The sequence below is a fragment of the Hylobates moloch genome, unplaced genomic scaffold (genome assembly GCF_009828535.3).
Source record: "Hylobates moloch isolate HMO894 unplaced genomic scaffold, HMol_V3 SCAFFOLD_4, whole genome shotgun sequence".
In the NCBI taxonomy this organism is placed as follows: Eukaryota; Metazoa; Chordata; class Mammalia; order Primates; family Hylobatidae; genus Hylobates; species Hylobates moloch.
In genome coordinates, this window is record NW_026652279.1 from 42,698,576 (window position 1) to 42,718,974 (window position 20,399).

The 20,399-nt window shown below is 37.9% G+C and overlaps 1 protein-coding gene across 4 annotated transcripts in view; it reads left to right on the plus strand.

Moving 5' to 3' along the window:
- The window catches only part of IGSF11 (immunoglobulin superfamily member 11), a 225,055-nt gene that overhangs the window by 96,008 nt on the left and 108,648 nt on the right, over positions 1-20,399 (plus strand). For 3 of the 4 annotated variants that reach the window (XM_032150111.2, XM_058437472.1, XM_032150112.2), the window contains exon 1: positions 1,935-2,310. The exons of the other annotated variant lie outside the window; for it this stretch is intronic. In XM_032150111.2, coding sequence (XP_032006002.1) covers positions 2,259-2,310 — 52 coding nt within the window. In that variant the 5' untranslated portion in view covers positions 1,935-2,258. Of the gene's footprint in view, positions 1-1,934; positions 2,311-20,399 lie in introns of those variants that run through there. 4 annotated transcript variants of the gene reach the window in all.

Genomic DNA, 20,399 nt, shown 5'->3' on the forward strand with positions numbered 1-20,399 from the left:
CTCAGTAACTCTTGTCTGGCAAGGCAGAAGTATCCTTAGGTGACAAAAAGGCAGAACTCTATCTGCTTATTCATGATAACACAGATATAGCCCATATGCAGTTGGAACTTATTTGGGGTCAGGAGTCATTGTTTTTTTTTTTGGTTTAACCTGAAACCCGGTGCCTTACAAAGTGTAGGTACTTGGTAAATAGTTATTAAATTGATGTGATAAATATATCAGATAACATGCTTTATCAGGGCTTTAAGCTCAGATTATTAGGTTATTTAAAGGATAAATATTCTGCCTCTATGTTTATATCTGGGATTATGGTGACATGAAGAATTGCTCTCAGTAGCTCCTATCACTTGACAGCTTCCTTGTTTTTCTTCTTATTTTGCTTACTCTTATACCCTGCTTAGGACTGGATTAGACTGCAGGAATATGTACAAGAGAGGGTGAGGAATTGAATGGGATGGAAAAAAGAAACTCTAGTCCTTACCCTGGAGTTTAAAAGAATGAGAATGAGCCTCGTGATATCATAGTTGGAAATTTAAATTTCTGTTATTAATATGAAAAACTCTACTGTCATATCATTTATTTCTTGCCATTAGAGATCTGGTAGGGAATTCTAGCAAGTCGGAAGTAGTGAGCAAAGTTGAGGCATCTCTAATTCATAATGAAAATTTATCCTTTCGGGATATTTTTGTTAAAAGTTATTAACATTTCTTAACATGTTTCCTTTTTTAACCTTAAAAATATAATATCCACATTTTCAAAAAAGAGAAGTACATCCATAACTCCACCATCTTGACATTTTAATTTTACATATATCTTCCAGTCCTTGTCCAAATGTATGTTTAAAAATTATTTTACATATTTTTCTTCCGTGCATATTATTTTTGTTTCTGCGTTTCCCTGGGAGGACTGTATTTGCCAGATAAGGGCTCAATTTCTGAATGGCTCCGAGAATCCTAATTTGTGCTGCTGTAGAAACTGACCAAAATGGGTTAGCATCCCCTGGGCAGGTATGTCCTCAAATTTAGAAGGCTCAGTTTGGAGGCTGAAGCAGGAAGTGACTATGAGCTGTACAATAAAGAGCAGAGCCCAGTATAAGGGAATAAAGATAGGTTTTATAAGAAAAGATGTAGGTAGATATTTAAGTAAAACAATTTCAGATGCTAGGAAAGTCTTTCTCCCTACCCAACCCAAACAAACAAGAAACAAAAACAAAAAACCCAACTAAACAACCATTACAATAATTGTAGCTCCCCCACTAGTTAACATGTATACTTAAGGTCAGTTTAAGAAAGCACTAACATTTAAGATGAAAAACTTAAAATATTAGGAGTTGACATAAGGTTTACAAAAGGGGCAAGAGAAAATGGCAGTCTCTCTGATAGGAATGGGGAGTTAGGGGCATGCTACAGCCCCTATCCACTTTTCAAGGAAGAAAGGTGAAAAGGTATCCAGGAAACAGCACGAAAGCAAAAAACTGCAAAATTAGGAATTCCTAATTCTGCCAGAGTCAGGTTCTTTCAGATTATTTAGGTCTTATAAGAGAGGACTGGAAGTGAAAAAGCCAGATATAAATTATCCTAAAACTGCAACAGGAAAGACTCTTGCAGGCTCAGAGGACGGCTGTGGAAGTCATTCCTAGGGCTCTCCAGAATGCATCAGGCCGACATCACCTGTTTGCGGAGGGGTTTAGAGCAAGGGAGGGGCCCTAACTCCGGCGAGGAGGGCGCCCACCCCTCGGTTCCCGGAGCTGGTGGAGGCGTGCGGGGGAGCGGGCGGCGCGGTGCACAGGTGGCGGGGGCCGCTCCAGCTGCGCGCCGCGCTCTGCTCCGCGGGTGGGCCGCCAGGCGTCGCGCTGGAGCCGCGGTTGCCCTGGAGACCGAGCGGGGCGAGTGGGCGGTGCGGCGAGGAGCCGAGCTGCGGCTGGAGTAGCGGGGCGTGAGTTGGGGGGAGTGGCTCCCCGGCTGCGCCAGGGGTCGGCTGGTCCTGGGACAGGGCTAGGTGGCTGTACGCTGCTGGGCGAGGCCGGCGAGCGAGGAACGCCTCTGGTCACAGCTCAGCGTCCGCGGAGCCGGGCGGCGCTGCAGCTGCACTTGGCTCGTCTGTGAGTCCGACGGTCCCAGCTCTGCGCGGAGGACAGCGGCCCGGCGCTGGGTCTGGGAGGACCAGGCTGCGCCAAGAGCGCGGAGAGTCACGCCCGCGCCTCTCCTGCGGCGACCGGGAGCTGGGTAGGCGGCAGGCGCGCTCCCTGCGGCCCCGGGATGACTTCTCAGCGCTCCCCTCTGGCGCCTTTACTGCTTCTCTCTCTGCACGGTGAGTAGCCCCAGCCCTTTCCTCCCGGTGGGGCCAGGCTGGGTCGGCGGGCCCGGGGCGAAGCTGTTTGGGGACGGCAAAGAGCCTCCTTGCTTTACCGAGCGTCGGGAGTCCAACTTTCTTAGGGGCAGCGTTCGTTGCTGCGGCCGAGGCTCGCGCGCACCTGCAGCGGCTGCTTCTGCCGCCCGCGCAGCCCAGGTGTTCCTTGTCAGAGAGGTAACTAAACTCGCCCCGCTACCTCCGGTCCCAGGCCTGGCCCTGACTCTCACCTCGCCGCACTCTGCGGAATGCAGGATCCTTCTTAGATAACTCCCTCACTCACTGGTCCAGTTAGAAACTGCATTTAGGAACCAGTTGCCTTTACTAGGCGGCCCTGGGAAAACTAGAAGTGCTTTTAAAATCATTTGGAAAACTTTACAGCTTTAACGTAACCTTTTAGAAGCCTATACACGTTTTGGCCGAAAATGATCTTTATTTTAAAAATGATTGTATACTGTGCTATACTACAATCGAAAACAAGAATTTATTTACACTCTAGCTTCATCTCCAAAAGACTTAAGTTGGCTCACAAAAATCCATAGAATATAACAATATTAGAACAAAATAAATAAATGTCTTTAAATTTCATGTTAACGGTTTTTAAAACATCTGTTTATAAATTTAGTTTTTTACTCTCTGCTTAATCTTTCTTACATTTTCGGTGAATAGCCATCATATTAATTTAGATCCTGATTTTCATCCTATACAGTGCTGTTTTTGTGTGTGCATTGTCCTGTGGAATCCAGTTTTCTGTCCCATTTATTGCTGAGATTTACTGAGATTTTTTTTCTGAAGGATGTTGTTTAAAAAGCGGGTTCAGTGATTTAGGGAACTTTGTGGTTAACCCTGTTTTTTTTTCTGGAGACACCAGCGTGTTTCCAGTCATTTTATGGCCTTATTCGAACTGATTTTGAAGTAACCTAATTCTAGCCAACTTAAATTGTGCAGATTCATTGAATACGGGAGAAGAGAATCCGAAAACTTTCTGTATATCTTCTCCATAGAAACTAATGAAGCTGTAATCATCAAAATTAACTTTTCTAGAGTTCAGTAGGTATATTTTTAGTGATGATGTGCAGACACATCAATATATCCATGTTATGAACTTGTGCTTCCAAATGTCTTTTGTACTGTTACTAGTTTGAGATGGCCGGTTTTTCTCTCTGTCCTACTACTTTTAAGTGTGAAATAAGAGAGTAAATCGGCTTTTTATGCAATCCTTGGACACAGCTCTAAATATTACCAGTATTACAAGAACAACTCAAATTTTTGATAGAACAATCTATTATTAAAGTTGTATATTATAATAAATGCTACTCTTTTTGTAAATAGCATTTGTGTATAGTTTGTTTTTGAATTATTAGGCAGTACTTTAAAAGAGTTGATATAATTAGCAGAATCAGCCTTGCAAGGTCATCTGATTTGTTCTTTTTTTCTTCAGCAAAACTGTTCCCAAGCCATACAAGAATGTTTTTAAAGTCTTCCAAGGACATCTCAGTTTTGGCAATAACCTGTTTTGTACAGGCATTTTCCACTTTCAAAAACAGTGTTCATTTGTTCAACAGATATTTACAGAGCCATCACTCTGTGCATTTGAGTATCTGGTGGGGATAGGTGGTGGTGGAATACAAAGACGCGTGTGAGTGTCTGCAGCCCGTGAAGAGTTTGCATTTTTAAAACAGGCTGTAAGCATGCACAAATAATTTATGGTACAGGGAATATATGATTTCTATTTGTTAATGTAAGTATCAAGTAAGACTTCTTGGAAAAGTTTACTTTTTATCTGGACATTGAATGAGTAGGGTATGAATTGGCTCAGATGGGAGTGGATGGGCTTTCTTAACCGAAGGAACAGCCTGAAGGAAGGATGTAAAGTGGAACAGGCAGGGGTATACTCTTGAAAGGCCAAGCTGCTAGAGCAGGAGATGTGTGCAAGGGAGAAAGAGCCGAAAAGTAGTTGGGGGCAAGATAGTAGAGAATCCTGAATGCTGCGTTTGGGCTTTGTTCGGCTGGCCATGGAAAAAATACTGATGTTCAGTTTCCTTCCTGTGGGGCGGAGAAGAGGATGAACAGTTAGCATGCCTGTTTGCGCTAGCATACCTATCTCCAGGAGAATACCTTGCCCTAACCGAATTTAATTCTTGAACTAGTCAAGGGCAAACTTGGTTTGAATAAATTATGGTTCATCCCCAGAACTTTCAATGTGGAATAGCAGGAGGGGTGTATATCTGAACACAGTTGGTTCCATTACAAAGGGGTAAAGGGAAATGGATGCTAGATAAATAACCAATAGCAGTGGCCACTACAATGAAATAATACACCAAAGGCAGAAATAGAGGGTCTTTTCAATAAATGAAAGAAAATCGATGTTAATAAATTTCTGTTTCTATTTCTGTTTATTCTGTTTTTTTTTGTTATTTTGTTTATATTTGTGGAGTAACTTCAAAGGGAATTTGAATTGAAAAGCTGACTTCTATGTAGTTCTTCCAGTGGGTTAGACATAACTAAAGTGTTTCTCATACTTGTGATTCCTTGAAATAGCAGATAACTTTTCAGAATTTGAGAAAATGTATAAAAAGAAAGAAACGACTACATAAAATGCAGTGAAAATGAAAAAAGTCGTGAACCTTTTCAGTGTTACTGTTATTAAAAATTTATTGTAAAATCCAATTTATCAGCTCTAAATTTAATACTGTAATTGTTTTAGAAGGATTCACCTGTTAGTAAAAATCTTTAGTTTCACCTACATGAAAGGTGACAGCTACGGGATGAAGATTTCAGAGATGTTAAGCCTAATACACATGTATATTCAACATGGACTATTCAGGAAGCAATTTAAATATTAAATTACCAAGCACTTAAAAAGCGTTATGCTTAGAACGGTTGTCAGACACAAGGTAATGATGCAAGGGGTAAAAGTACTTGTTTTGGCTTCCCCTCCCCGGGTAACAGTATGTGGTACATTTTGAAATGTGTTTTCACACTTTCATAGTGGAGAGGTTTATAATGAAAATTCTCATTTGAGTCTTCATACTTACGCCATGTGATTTAGTGTCAAACAAGGTGATGTGCTGGTGCAAAAGATTCTTTAGTTGCAGTGAGTAATACAAAACAAGGGACAGGCAGTACGTACTGAGTTGGGAGAAAGTTCAGAAAATTGTGGCCTTCCCAGTAAAACTTTCCATCCATAACTACTTAGTTAGTTAATTAATTAATTAATTAATTTATTTGAGATGGAGTCTGGCTTTTGTTGCCCCAGCTGGAGTGCAGTGGCATGATCTTGGCTCACTGCAGTCCCCGACTCCCAGGTTCCAGCAGTTCTCCTGCCTCAGCCTCCCGAGTAGCCAGGATTACAGGCACATACCACCACACTTGGCTAATTTTTGTATTTTTAGTAGAGACAGGGTTTCACCATGTTGGCCAGGCTGGTCTTGAACTCCTGACCTCAAGTGATTTGCTCACCCCAGTCTCCCAAAGTGCTGGGATTACAGGCCTGAGCCACTGTGCCTGGCCCCATAACTAGTTTATTTAGGGTAGGGATTCCAAATCTATTGTTATCTAGACTAATGATGATTTTTTATACACTCTCAACACTTAATTATTTTAGGCAGTTTGAGGAGGATTTGCTGAATTTCTATTTTCTAATTTACTTCAAGTGAACACAGTCATCTCAACTTTCGCTTTGTTTGGTGAGGGCTAGCTGGCACTAACACATCTCATCCCTGCATTTTGAGAACTGCCCCCACACCATCTGGAGGATCTGAAATCTTCTCTTGACCATACTTTGTGAGCAACTGGCTTAAGAGAGGTTGTTGGTTCTTGGGTGGTATTCAAAAAGCCATCTGATTTGAGCTGAGTTTGGTCTTAAAAGTGGAAAGTTAATTAGTTTACTTATTAGTTAAGCCTATCTTACTAAACCATGGAAGGATTTTTTTTTTTTTCTGTTAACATTTGGGTAATTAATTTTCTGTGTACCTGGTTTTCTACTACCCAAGAAAAAGACCAGAGTAGTGGTTTGCATTTGTAATAGTTTTAAATTGCAGAAATTTGAAGTAAGCCACAGAGAGAAAATTTGTTTCCAATTTGCAAACAATAGACTCAGTCAGTGATCTACCGTGTTATCACTGCCTTTATCAGATATTATATAGGTACAGTATGGGTCTGCCTCACTCATATATTACAGAAATAATCATATTTTGATGTGTCACTAAAATTTGTATTTACAGTATAGGGTGAAACCCATACAAATTTACTGTTGTGGACAAAGTCTATTCAATAAAAAGTTATTTGAAAAAGTCTACTTACTGGTTTGTTTTCATTTAGCAGTTAACTCTGTTGATCTTGAGAGAGAGATAAGCTGACAGTATTAGAGGTCACTTATGTTTAGAAAAGGATCCCTGGAAAGAAGCTGAGATCCTAGAAGGACCGAGTTCAGAAAATTCTTGTGCCACGTAGAGTTCCTTGGGAAGATCTTCAGAGAATTAGGTTAACGTTAGCAGCCATTAGTGGGAGTGGACCAGGGTTTAGGGTTGGAATAGGTGGTTAAAGTATAATAGGTTTGTGGGATTGGAAAGCCAATGCCGTTTTTTCACTGAGGGTAACAAATATGTAATAATACAATATGACTTTGTGAATGTAACTCTAATGTATTGGGGCCACTTGTAGGCTGGTCTTAAAAGAAACATCAGTTCAATATTTTTAGAAATTTAAGTTTAAATATTTACCAAAGTCAGTTGAAGATCCCAACAATGGAAACAGAACAGTGTCCTAATTTAGAGAACCCCTTTACTCACTTTTGCCCAAAGTTTCACTGTTCACAGCAGTCACACTCATAAAACCTTTCTCTTCTGTATTCCCCTTAATGATTCTTTTTTCTTTTTTACTTGTCGTCCTCTCATTCCATTTTGGAAGATGTTATGTTCCTCTGCTAGTAACATCAGGTTCTTCTAAGGTAATAAATCCAGTCCTGGTTCTTTCCAATTATTCAGCTCTACCCATTTCAAGGATTGATATTTACAAAAAATTAACCCTGGAGCCAACCAGGCAGACACAGAAATCACCATGGAAGCTGCATTGGTGGGGTATGTGGGAGTGTGGGCATAGTTATATGCTAATATTTTCCCCTTGTTTAATGAAGTTAACTTTATAATAGAATTCCCTTTCTCCCCCTGTGCTTGCACTCTTTCTCTCTCTCGCATTCTCTCTCTCTCTCTCTCTCTGTGTGTGTGTGTGTGTGTGTATTATCCCCAAAAGGCAGTACCGTGTCTACCATGCTGGGCACTATAGTAATGCTCAGTAGGTACTTGTGAATGAGGGTTTACTAATATAGGTGGTACACCTGAGAAGACTGTTGTTTTTTTTCATATTTTAAACTTTTTATTTTGAAATATAGATTCATAGGAAGTTGTAAAGAAATGTACAGAGTGGTCCCATGCACTCCCTTCACTCAGCCTCCCCTGACGTTACCATCCCCCAAAACCAGAATACAAAATCAAAACCAGGAAATTGGTGTTGGTACAATCCACAGAGCTTATTCAGATTTGTCTAGCTTTGAGCGCATTTTCTTTTTTAAAGAAAAATAAAATTTTTGTTAAAAATTTCTTTAGGGATTTGGTGTGACGATATCAGCTTCAACTAATCTTTACACCTGGGTAAATATTTTGTGGAACAGGTGATAGAGATCAATTTTCATAGTTTTTTTTTTTCAAATTTTATAACTTCTGTGGAAGTTTATTCAAAATTTCAATACTTACAAATCTTTTGAAATTGATTTTTAGCTTATCTTTAATCCTAAATATTTGAAACATTTTTTCCTAAGGAATTCGGAAGCTTTTGCTTCATGTTGTAAGGAATGATCTTGGACTTTTGGCAATTTCTGTAGAACCTTGAAGTTTACCATTTTCATGTCTGGTATTCTTAGTCTGAGGGACCTGTATGTTAGAACTAGTCTCCCAAGAACAGAGATAATTACTTAAAATAACATCTTTTGTAGCCTGAGGCCTCCCTCTTTCTCCCTACATTACTGTATACAAAGCACTGGAGACACTTTTCTAGAAATAGGAGCATTAACTATAAATGGACCTTACGCTGGGGGAGTTTGGCAAGACTGACAGTGGTCTGCCTCTCCTATTCCCTTCCCTCCTCCTGAAGTCTGTGTATTTCCATTCATAGTTTATCCCAGCCGTGATTTATACCCTTATGGACCACACTCTCAGTCTGCAGTATTTATTCATCTCTCAAAATGTCAAAAGTCGTTTACTAATCATAAATCCTCCACTATATGCTTAAAGATGGCTTAAATAACATAAAACATCAAGGCTTAATACTTAATCTTTTTTTTCTCTGGGCCCGGTCCATGACTATCAGGTATATAACTTCTGTTAGCTCCCATGGGTCAAGATCATTAGCCAGAACACAGAATACATGGCAAAAACAGAGGCTGCAGTACTGTAGTAAACATCACTTCTTGCAGAACATATTCAAATCAGGCTAACATTTTAGGCGTTTATTGGTTAAGAAAGTTTATAGTACAGTTCACTTATGTATATTGCCCATGTGTAAATACAGATAGCCTTGTTGACCAAGACTTAAGACAGTATGCAGGGCATGTGAAAAATTGGTTAACAGTGTACTGCAAAGATTCTTAAACTTCCTGGCCTTAAAGATTATTGGGGCTTTAAAGATTATTGAGGACTGCAAAGAGCTTTAGTTTATGTGGATTATGTCTATTGATACTGTATTAGAAATTAAAAGTGAGAAAATTTAAAATAATATATTAATCTGTTTAGAAACAAGGCATCCATTACACGTTGACGTAAATATTTTTATGACAAGTAACTTTTTTTTCCCAAAAACGGAATAATATTAGTGAGAGAAGTGGCACTTTCACATTTGTGGGACCCTCTTTAATGTCTGGCTTATTAGAAGACAACAGATTCTCCTATCTGCTTTCGCATCTCATTTATTGTGATATGTCATCTTGGTTTGGTGGAAAATGTGAAGAATATCTGGTCTCACACTGATATATAGTATTTTGACAGCATTTTCAGATAATTTTGGATATTCATCTTTGGTATTCTACCAAAACATGATATGCAGTAGTTTCTTAAAGACTGGTTGAAATGTGGAACCAGAAACCATATCAGTGAACATTTCCTACTTGTTATATTAAAATCCATTGGTTTATCTTGTACTTTGAATGGATCTTTTACTCATGCATGATTTTTCATAAATCTATGCATTGATCATTGGAAAATACTGGTTCACTTTGTTACATAGATCTTACAAATGTTACTATATTACATTATATAAATTTAAAAATTATGTTTATCAATATGACCACTGAGATAATCAGAACAGTCTTTTAAGTATTATGAAGCTGCTAAGCTCACAATGTCAGATACAAGTTTTACCAAATTTTAATATTTGCTTGAATTTTATCATTGGCCGCAAATGACTGTCAGTTATTTCACTTGAAGTGATGGTCTCATTTTGTACAGTTTTGAGAAAATGTCTGCTAAATATATAAGTTTGAATAATCATAGTCTGTGAGTTGTTCATTCAAGTAGATATGAAGGAAAGTGATTAGTTCCTTCAGCCTTGAGCTCAAATACTTGCACCAGTGCCTTACTTTGGGATGACCATTTTGCTTCAGTATGCAGCATAAGTGGTTTTATACTACCCATTTTGTCACACAGAATGGTGACAAAGGTCAAGATTTAATGAAATTATTGTTATTGCTTCATCAAAGACATTCTTTAGTGAAACTGGATTTTTTTTTTTTTTTAACTGTGACTACATGATGGCGAAGACTACAGTGACTACTAGTACAGTCTAATGCCAAGGCCTTGACCTGTGTTAAGGTGCCAACAGTTTCACCCACTCCTGCTTTTGTACCGTCAATGCACATGTTAACCCGGGGAAAAAGGCACAAAACTCTAATGTTAGTAAGAAAACTAGTTTTTACTACAGAGACTTTCCGAAAGGGTCTTGGGAATCTGCATCAGTCCATGGACTATACTTGAAATGCTGGTATCCGTAATAGAATGTTAGATTCTCTTTTTTTTGAAATTGCTGTAGAGACAACTAGCCATACAATATATCTGTGCTATATGGGGTGGCATTAAATAGAATATACATGTGTTATTTTAAAATAAAAAATGAACTCATTTGAAATTCTTTATTTTGTATTATAATTTAAAAACATCTAAAAGTAACATATTCTAGGGTAAAAACTCAATGAAGAAGTATTTAAGAAGTTTTTTAAGAAGAATTTTTGTATTTTTAGTAGAGACGGGGTTTCACCATTGGTCAGGCTGGTCTTGAACTCCTGACCTTGTGATCCGCCCACCTCGGCCTCCCAAAGTGCTGGGATTACAGGTGTAAGCCACTGTGCCCAGCCTAGTATAGACATCTTACCACATCTGTTACATGGATCTACCTCATTCTTTTTAATAGAAGTTTAGTATTTCATAGCAAGTATGCCATAATTTTTAGCTGTTTCTCCATTATGCACAATTGTGTTTTCTCTGATTTTTTGATATTCATAATGTTTTAGTGATTGTATATATACCCTATACATTTATATAGGTATTTCTGTGGTCTAGCTTGCCCAAAGTGCAATTGTTTGGATGTACACATTTAACATTTGGGGAGAAACAAAAGCACTGTCGTAATTCAAACCCAATATGTCTGACTATACAAAGCCCATGTAAAAGTTCATGGGCTTTGTATAGTCAGACATACTGGGTTTAAATTATGACTCATCATTTCTTTGCCCTATGACTTTGAGAATGTTATTTAATGTCCTGAACGTGAGTTTTTCTTGTGAAATGGAGATGGCCATCTTACTGTGTTGAGAAGTACTAAATTAAATGAAAACTGTTATCTGTAAAGTGTCTAGCATAGTGCCTGACATAACAGCAAGTGCTCAGGTAGTGGCACTTACTGTTACAAGGATTGATCAGTCCCAATTTTTAAGTCAGGAGATGAGTCTATTTAGGGTGTGCCACTGGAGCTGTGGCCTAGGGCATAGCACATAATTCTCCAGGCCTGCTTTCATTTGCAAAATGAGGGAATTAGACTAGGTAATCTCTTGTTCTTTTCCAGTTCTATAATCTTGTGATTCTTTGACATGGTTTCCAGTATTGAAAATATTTGTAATAAGATAAAGTGGAGAAATTATGTGGCTAGTTATAACATGTTTGTAAAACTTTTCCTAAAATAGTTACTTGACTTTCCTCTCTCTCTCCCCCTCCCAGTATAATAAAATGTTATAGTAATTTCTATCCTCAGAATTAAAACTATCTCCATCTGTTGTAGAAAGATTACAAAATGTCATTCGAATATAGTCTTATTTTTAAAATTTATTTTAAAATTGATTGCTGCTTATTTTGACTTAGGCTGTATACATACCTATTTTTTCTCTTCAATCCTTTGTATCATGGACAGATCTTGTATGTGTCAGGAAAGGGTCAGTTCAAAGCAGGCTGTAAGTATGACAATATCTTCTTTTTACCTCAATCACTGTATTCTAATCCTTTAACTTGATTTTTATGATCTTTCTCTGCTTTTCTCTGATAATGAGCTTTCTTTGTCTAAGCCAAGCATAGATGTCTAAATTTTAACTATACTAGGTTACGTGATAAATATAGACATTTTACTAGTGTTATTATTGATTAAAAAGGACAAGCTTGTGAGCTTAAAAAAAAAAAGCAAGTTTTAGGCAGGGATATAGTAATACTTAAACTGAAAGCTTTGGAGGGGTGTGGTTAGGGCATATCTTAATTTTGATTTTATATCATTGATTATATCATCAATAGTGTTGCCTAGCTGTTCTTTTTTTGCATTTTCATGAGAGAGGTTGTTTTTGCACAAAGCCAGGTGGTCTCTAAAATGGATAGAATTAGTTACATTGACAAAACTTAAATAATTCTGAGATTCATAAACTCACTGCCTAGTATTTTATCTTGGTAAGTAGAATCTGTTTTCAGGTCATTAAATTTTTCCTGAAACAAGCATACTGATAAGAGATGGTTCTTGAATTTTGTACTCCAACATATTAATAGTAAAAGAAATTTAAACATGATTCATTTTCATGAGAATATTTTCTAAAATTGTGACTTTTGATTCTTTGTAATTTGTGATTTCATTGTCCTCAGAACAGGACAAGTTTTAGTTGCCTGTTGATTAATATGTGTTTTCATTCTCAGTCTTAACATTTGCATTTCTTTGAACAAATTAATTGTGCTCTTATCCTCCCAACCCCTTACTCCCACCGCAGTTATTTTGAATTTAGGGAGTTGAGTTATCTTTCTCATTAATAAGAAAGTATAATGTTGTGAGCTACAGGGAGCTGGACAAGTAAGGTCTCTTAGAGCCCTTTAATTCCATAATGTCCTTGATCTGATGAAGCCGCTCGGTAAATCTCTTCACAATTTCCATGACCAAGCCATCTGCCTGCATTAAAATAAATCAAATCTGCTTACTCCTTCAGTGTCTAACAAATATTCTATAAACTGATGATGATGAAGACCATGAACACAAAAATAATTTGCAGTCTTCAGCACTTCCTTTTGAGTTCTCAGCTGATTCTCTTGACATAGTGGGGGTCGGCATGTTAGCTTTTTCTTCGGCTTGAGTGGAGAGTAGTGAAGTCCATTCTCCTAGTCCTTTCCATTGTATTTATCCCAGCTGTGGCAAGTGAACTAATTCATGTTCATGCTTAGGTTAAACTTCACAAAACTTTACTTTTTCTTCTACTTCATGTATATTAATTAGACAAATGCACTTAGATTTATCTAATTTTATATGTGGCAGCTTACATATGTGTAAACTGGGTGTGGGGGGGTGCATACATGTGCATATGTGTTTTTAAATCTCTGGCAGGCTGATTTTGTATCTGGTTCAGGCTTCTGATATTGTCCAGACTTTAGGAACTATGTCAATAGTAGCAGCACTATGCTGTAAAAGTGCATGATCCCATAGCCCATTTGTAGGCAAAAATAGCTATTTTTTTAACATCTTGGAAAGCATTGAATTTTTGAAGTATTTCTTCTTCATGATTTTCTTACTATCCTTTCTTTCCTCACCACATTTTTTTTTTTTTTTTTTGAGACGGAGTCTCGCTCTGTCGCCCAGGCTGGAGTCCAGTGGCGCGATCTTGGCTTACTGCAACCTCCGCCTCCCAGATTCAAGCAATTCTCCTTGCCTCAGCCTTCCGAGTAGCTGGGATTACAGGCATTGGCCATGACGCCTGGCTGATTTTTGTATTTTTAGTAGAGACAGGGTTTCGCCATGTTAGCCAGGCGGGTCTCGTACTCCTGACATCAGGTGATCCTCCCGCCTCAGCCTCCCAAAGTGTTGGGGTTACAGGTATGAGCCATCGTGCTCAGCCAAAGACATTTTTTTTTCTAGTTTTGGCCTATAATGAATAATGCTGCTGCAAATGTTCTTGTGTGTGTCTTTTGATGCATATCAGAATGCATTTCTGTTGGGTGTATCCCTATGAAAGAAATTGCATATATTTAACTTTAGTAGGTATGGCCCATTTTCTGAAGTGGCTGTGCTGGTCTTTCTCCCACTAGCAGTATATGAGGGTTTTATTTCCTTTACATCCTTGTCAGTGAACACTAGGTATTGTCAATCTATTTTATTACTTCAGCCATTCTGATAGGTGCATAATGGCATCTCATTGTGTCTGTGTATGTATGTAGGTGTTTTGTACTTCCCTGATTACTAATGAAGTTACACACCTTTTCCCCTTTTTACTAGCATTTAGGTATTGTCTCTTACAAATTTTCTATTCAAGTCATTTGCCAGTTCTTAAAACAACTTTATTGAGATATAATTCACAAACTATATGGTTCACCCATTTAAAGTATACAGTCCAATCATTTTTGGTATTTTACATTATTTTAAAAATTGTGGTAAAATATATATAACATAACATTTACCATTTTAACCATTTTAAGTATATGATTCAGTGGCATTAAGTACATTCACAGTGTTGTGCAGCTATCACGGCTATTTCCAACACTTTTACATTACCCTAAACAGAAGCTATAACTGTTAAGCAATACCTGCCCGTTTCCACTTAATCCCTGGTAACCTCTAATCTACTTCTTATCTCTATAAATTTACCTATTCCAGATACCTCATATAAGTAGAATTATACAACATTTATCCTTTGTGTCTGGCTTATTTCACTTAGCATAATGTTTTCAAGGTTCATTCATGTTGTAGCATATACCAGAACGTTATTTCTTTTTATTGCTGAATAATTTTTCATTGTATGAATATACCACATTTTATATGCTCATCTGTTGACGGATACTTGGGCTTCTTGCCAGTTTTTAAAATTAAGGAGTCAGTGTCCCCTCCCACTCCCTTGGTTTCAGTGGGTTTAAAAAACATGTTTGTGGAAGTACTGGCACATTATTGTTTATAGATGTTGTAAAATCTCTTACTCTGTGACTTGCTTTTTTACTTTCTCACTTTGGTGTCTTTTAAAGAACAGAAGTTCTTAATTGGTTCATTTAAGCAACTTTTTTTCTCTTTTACTAGCATTTTTTGTGTCTTGACTATAAATTTTTTGCCTTTCCCAATGTCATAAAGATATTTTCTGTTATCTTCTGTAAGCTATACTGTTTTACCTTTCATATTTCAACCTACACCCCATCTAGAATTCATTGTCTTGTGTGCAATGAGAGTCGGGGGTAAGGACAAAAATTTATTTTTTTTTGTGATGGCTGGCTTATTTATTTTTAGACTTTTTAGGTAGATAAGATGTGGTCTTACACTTTGTTGTCGTCTTACACTTTGTTTTACCTGTAGAGTCTAGTACAGTGCCTTACATATGGTGAGTGATCAATAAACTCTTATTAATAAATAAGTCATGAAGACTCATCTCCCAGAAGACATATAGGGTCCCAAACAGAATTCTATATGTGAATGCTATATAAGCATTATTTTTTCCTCCTTTTGTTGTCTTTTTCCTCATCCTCTGTTGTCACCATCATCCTTATCACTGTCATATCCTTTTACTTCATTAACATAATCTTCGTCATCTGGAGTTGAGATTAAGTTTTTAATCTCATGATACTAATTTTTCTATTATATAGTAATTTGTTTTAAAATAATCATTTTAGTTTTAAATGACTTTTTACACTGTTGAATCCTTTGCATCGTATAACCACTGCCTACATTTGTATTGTACGAGGAATTTTAACCTGTGGCCAAAAGATGGTTTTTGGGAGGTCACAGAAATTTTATTCCAAATTCAGTGTTACATGCCTTGATATTTTTCTTTTCCCTGGGGAGAGTGTCTCGTCACCTTTTAAAAATATGTTATTTCATTTTCCAACAAACTATTGAGAACCTATTCTATATACACCACTGTGAGTTATAAAGAGATGTTCAATATGATATCTGGTCTTAAGTAACTTTATACTTACATAACTACAGTTGGAATTATAACTGTAGTTACAGTTTGGAGATGTATGTGAATCAGAAAAGAAGTAATTGCAGAATACTTATTGTCAGGATTGTGTGGGGAAACAGAAATATAGATATATCATAGTTAAAATGTCATGTGGAAGAAGATATAGCCAGATAGTGAATAAACTTGTGTATTGCCTGCCTGGTATTTATCCCAGCCAGTGAGGCATGGCACATTTGATTCTTACGTATTCAGTGGTTTGTAAGGAGAAAAAGAACAACCGAGGGTTTATTATGCTCCAGGCGTCTGGGGATAGAAGGATGACAAATCTGTATGATCCAGTCTTCAAGTTTAGACTAAACTAACATGATTTACTCTAAAAGACAAACATAACTTAGCTCATTATGGTGTAATGTGTCACATTCGTGGAGTGAGTGAAGTGTTATTTCCTGCTCAATTCTCATTTTTGTTCTCACCGAGCCATTTGATTTTCCCTGGTAGCATGTGTTCTTTGGAGTGTGGTTCTTTGGAGTCTGTATGCTGTGCAGCTGTGCATAAGTGTGTAAGAGTGATGACATTGAGGCAGTGGCAGAAAACAGGTGGAGTCTGAGGCAGTGCTCCTGGTTACTCAGGACTACATGAAGTGTATGAGAGACCTAGTAGTGTCTGTGTGTCCTTGTGAGAGGATTGATAGAGGCCTGTGTTACAATGTAGAGGTCTGTGCAGGGATTTCAAGATGAGTGTCTTCCTCTGTTTGGGCCGCAGTAACAGAATACGATAGACTAGGTGGCTTATAAACAACAGAAATTTATTTCTCACAGTTTTAGAGGCTGGGGAGTCTAAGCCTGCAGATTTAGTGTCTAGCGAGAGCCTGCTTCCTGGCTTATGAACAGCTATCTTCTTGTGGTGTCCTCACGTGGTGGAAGGGGCAAAGAGCTCCCTGGGGCCTCTTTTATAATGGCATAAATCTCATTTATGAGAGCTCCACCATCATGACCTAATCATCTCCCAAAGACTCTGCCTTCAGATATCACCACTTTGGGTTTCAGGTTTCAACGTAAGAATTTTGTGGGGGATACAAACATTCAGTCTATAGCAATCAGAGACAAATGGCCAAGGTCATAATACAGGGGTGGGAACCTGCACACACCCACCACTGTTGCCTTTCAATAACAGCAACAATGGAAAGAATACCCTCACAGAGGAGCATTTGTATTTTATGGTTACCAGTGTGGCCTAGTCTGTCAAGATATTCTCCAGCAGAGGCAGGTAAAGAAACCAGAGAACTTGGTGTGGCTATAGGGGCAACTCTTTCCTTCTCTGGCTGGGGGTAGTTTGAGCGCTCTCTCCTTCATGCAGGAGGATACTGTCTTGAAGTAAAGCAGGGCAAGGGGAAAGAAATCTGAAAGACCGAGAATTTCTCTGAGCTATTGAAAAGAGAAATCTAGAGGTTTCTTAGGCTGTGCAAATTCTTGGATCCGCCTGAAATAACTAAATTCAGTCCAATCTAATCATCTTCCTGACCCCTGCCACCCATCTAGCATGGGAGTGAGTTGGGGGTGTGTGTGAGCGAGAAGTGGTAAGATAAGATCATTTTGAGAGAAAATAGACTCTGTTTCTTTGCATATGCCTACTTATTAACAAAGGAATGTAAATGTACTTATTGCTGTCCTCTTGATAAAATTTGCTGTAGATACATGGCTAATCTCACAGAATCAAGGATCCTTATCTGGCCAGATGCACCAATTTTGACCTCTGTCCTAGTTTTTAACTTAAGCTGATATACCAACAGGGCAGCAAATATATAAGCAGTTGCAAGAACTGCACTGCAATAGTTTATTGAATCTCAATAAATGATACTTTCTTTTAAGAAAAGCCTCTTTATTCGCTTGATCACTTGAAGTGCTTTATAAAAATTCTTGGATTTGGCAGGCTTTTTCTGATACTGAGGTGCTCACAGTAAACTGAATGTGGTTAAACAGCTTGGAACACTGGAGTTGAATAGTTTCTGGGCACATGTGCCAAAGGATGGCAAGCCAAGTCATCCAGCCTCCAGTGCCAGCTCTGATGAGCTTCAGTTCTGCTGCTGCCAGCACTTCTGCATGCCTCTCTGAGTCTCACACATTTCTTCTTTTAGTGTCACAAGTGTCCAGTCTGGATGTCAAATTTTCATTAAGGGCATAGCTGTCTTTATTGGGTAACCACCATGTGCCATGTATTGCCTAGACATTTTACGTATGTTTATTCATTAATCCTTAAACTGAGCCTGTGAGGTAGATGAGTATTAGTCCTATTTTCAAGTGAAGAAATAGATGATTCAGCTGTAGAGCAGAATGAATTCCAGTACCTATAGTTAAGAGCCTGGAATATTAAGTAAGATAATAGGTAAAGATAATATGTAACATGTAAAAATAATAAAATGCCTAATACTGTGTCAGGCTCAGGTGATCAGTAACTGGATTACATTTTCTCTTATAAGCTCTATTTACCTTTGTGGTGATTTTGTCTGCATTCTAGGGCCTAACTGGAGAATTTGGGAAACATTTATAGGAGTTATGAGCAGATCTTATAACAGACCTTTAGAACCCTAAACATTAGAAACTTAAGCACTGTGAAGCTCCAGACAGTAAAGTATAGGTGAGCAGGTAACACAGTTCTGAGTTTTTTTTATCCTCAAGAGGACTTCTCTCTCTTTCTCACTCATCTACCTCTATCTCTGCTTTGCTGATGCCTTGTTTGGTGTGCCTATTGAGTAATAAAGCACTAGCTATGAGAGTTTACAATTTTATTTTAATTTGTATCAAATAAATGTGTTACCAAATTCAAAGGGGAATTACTAAAAATCCTGTTTTAGAGATTACCAGTCAATAAGAAATTGTGCTCAACTGTTGGGTTAGACAATGTAGGTGATAGGAAAGAGGTATAAAACTCAGTTCTTACCAACATGGAGAAACCCCATCTCTACTAAAAATACAGAATTAGCTGGGCATGGTGGAGCATACCTGTAATCCCAGATACTAGGGAGACTGAGGCAGGAGAACTGCTTGAACCCAGGAGGCACAGGTTGCAGTGAGCCGAGATCACACTATTGCACTCCAGACTGGGCAACAAGAGTGAAACCCTGTCTCAGAAAAAAAAAAAAGCAAAACAAATAAAGAAATAAAAAACCCAGTCTTGCCTCTACTGAGTTTATAATTTTAGAGGAGAAAAGGGAAAAAAAAACCATTATTGAATGCCTAACTAGTCTTTCACTACGCATTATATAATTAATTTTTACCACAACCTGGCATTGTTTTCATTTTATAAACAAGAAAAATGATCAGAAAGGTTAAATAAGATCACATGGCTCAATTTCTTTGGTTTCTAAAACTCATCTTCCTGGTTTAAGAAACAGAGAAGAGGAAAATACAGTTACAGTTGTGAGCCACATGATGATGTTTTGGTTAACAATGGACCATACATACAATGACTATGGTCCTGTAAGATTATAACACTATATATTCACTGTACCTTTTCTGTGTTAAATATGTTTAGATACACGTATTTACCATCATGTTATAATTGGCTACTGTATTCAGTACAGTGACATGCTCTACAGGTTTGTAGTGTAGATGCTCCACCATATAGTTCAGATGTGTAGTAGGCTGTGTACCATCTAGGTTTGTGTAAGTACACTCAGTGATGTTCACACAATGATGAAATCACCTAATGATACATTTCTCAGAACGTATCCCTGTCATTAAGTGAAACGTGACTGTATTTCACCTTCAGATTTCCCTTACTCTTCTTTTTTCTGGGCCTGGAAAATAATGCTTATGCTTTAGTACCCAGCTTGGATATCACCTCCCAAGTGAAGTCGGCCCCATAGTTGGCTTTTTTTTTTTTTTTGTCCTGCATCCATTTAACTTTGCTCATACTTTAGCCCATATCTGTTTACTGTAATTTATGCACTTACCTATTTGTTTAATCTTCTTCCTTTCTTAGCCAGTGCTTAATACACGTTTATTTCATAAACAGTACATGATAATTGTATTGTCAGGTTAGAAGTACAACCAGAGTTGGACACTTTATGGAACAGGTAGGAACTAATTCAGTCTGGCAGGATCTGAGTGGGATTTAGACTAGCACAGAGGTGGCCTGGTACACAAGACTGGGGAGGGAGGCGGGTGGGAGATAATGTTAGAAATAGTCGTGTGGAAAGGAGTGTTGCTAGTTCCTGTTAGGAAGTAACGTGAGTTAAATTTGGATGCCACGTTTATCATTTCAGCTCTTTGAAAACTGCCCCTAATGATATGTCTTTTCTTTTGTTTCCTCAAAATTAATTATCCTTTGGTAGCTATGGTAACTCATTTGAAGCTCTGTTATGCATATAATCTGTACACATTGAACTATTTGCTTCAGCATTCTAAATATTTTCTTGCATAGTCAATAATCCTATATTTACAATGTTCTCTTCCTTCTGGTGAAAATTGGCTTTTCCTCTTAGATTTCTAAAGATTTTTTTTAAAAGAATTAAGAATGACAGCATGAATAATAAATTACCATAAATGACCATCATCTTTGTCATTCATGTTCATGCTGTTATTTGCTGGAATTGACATATTTCTGGGCA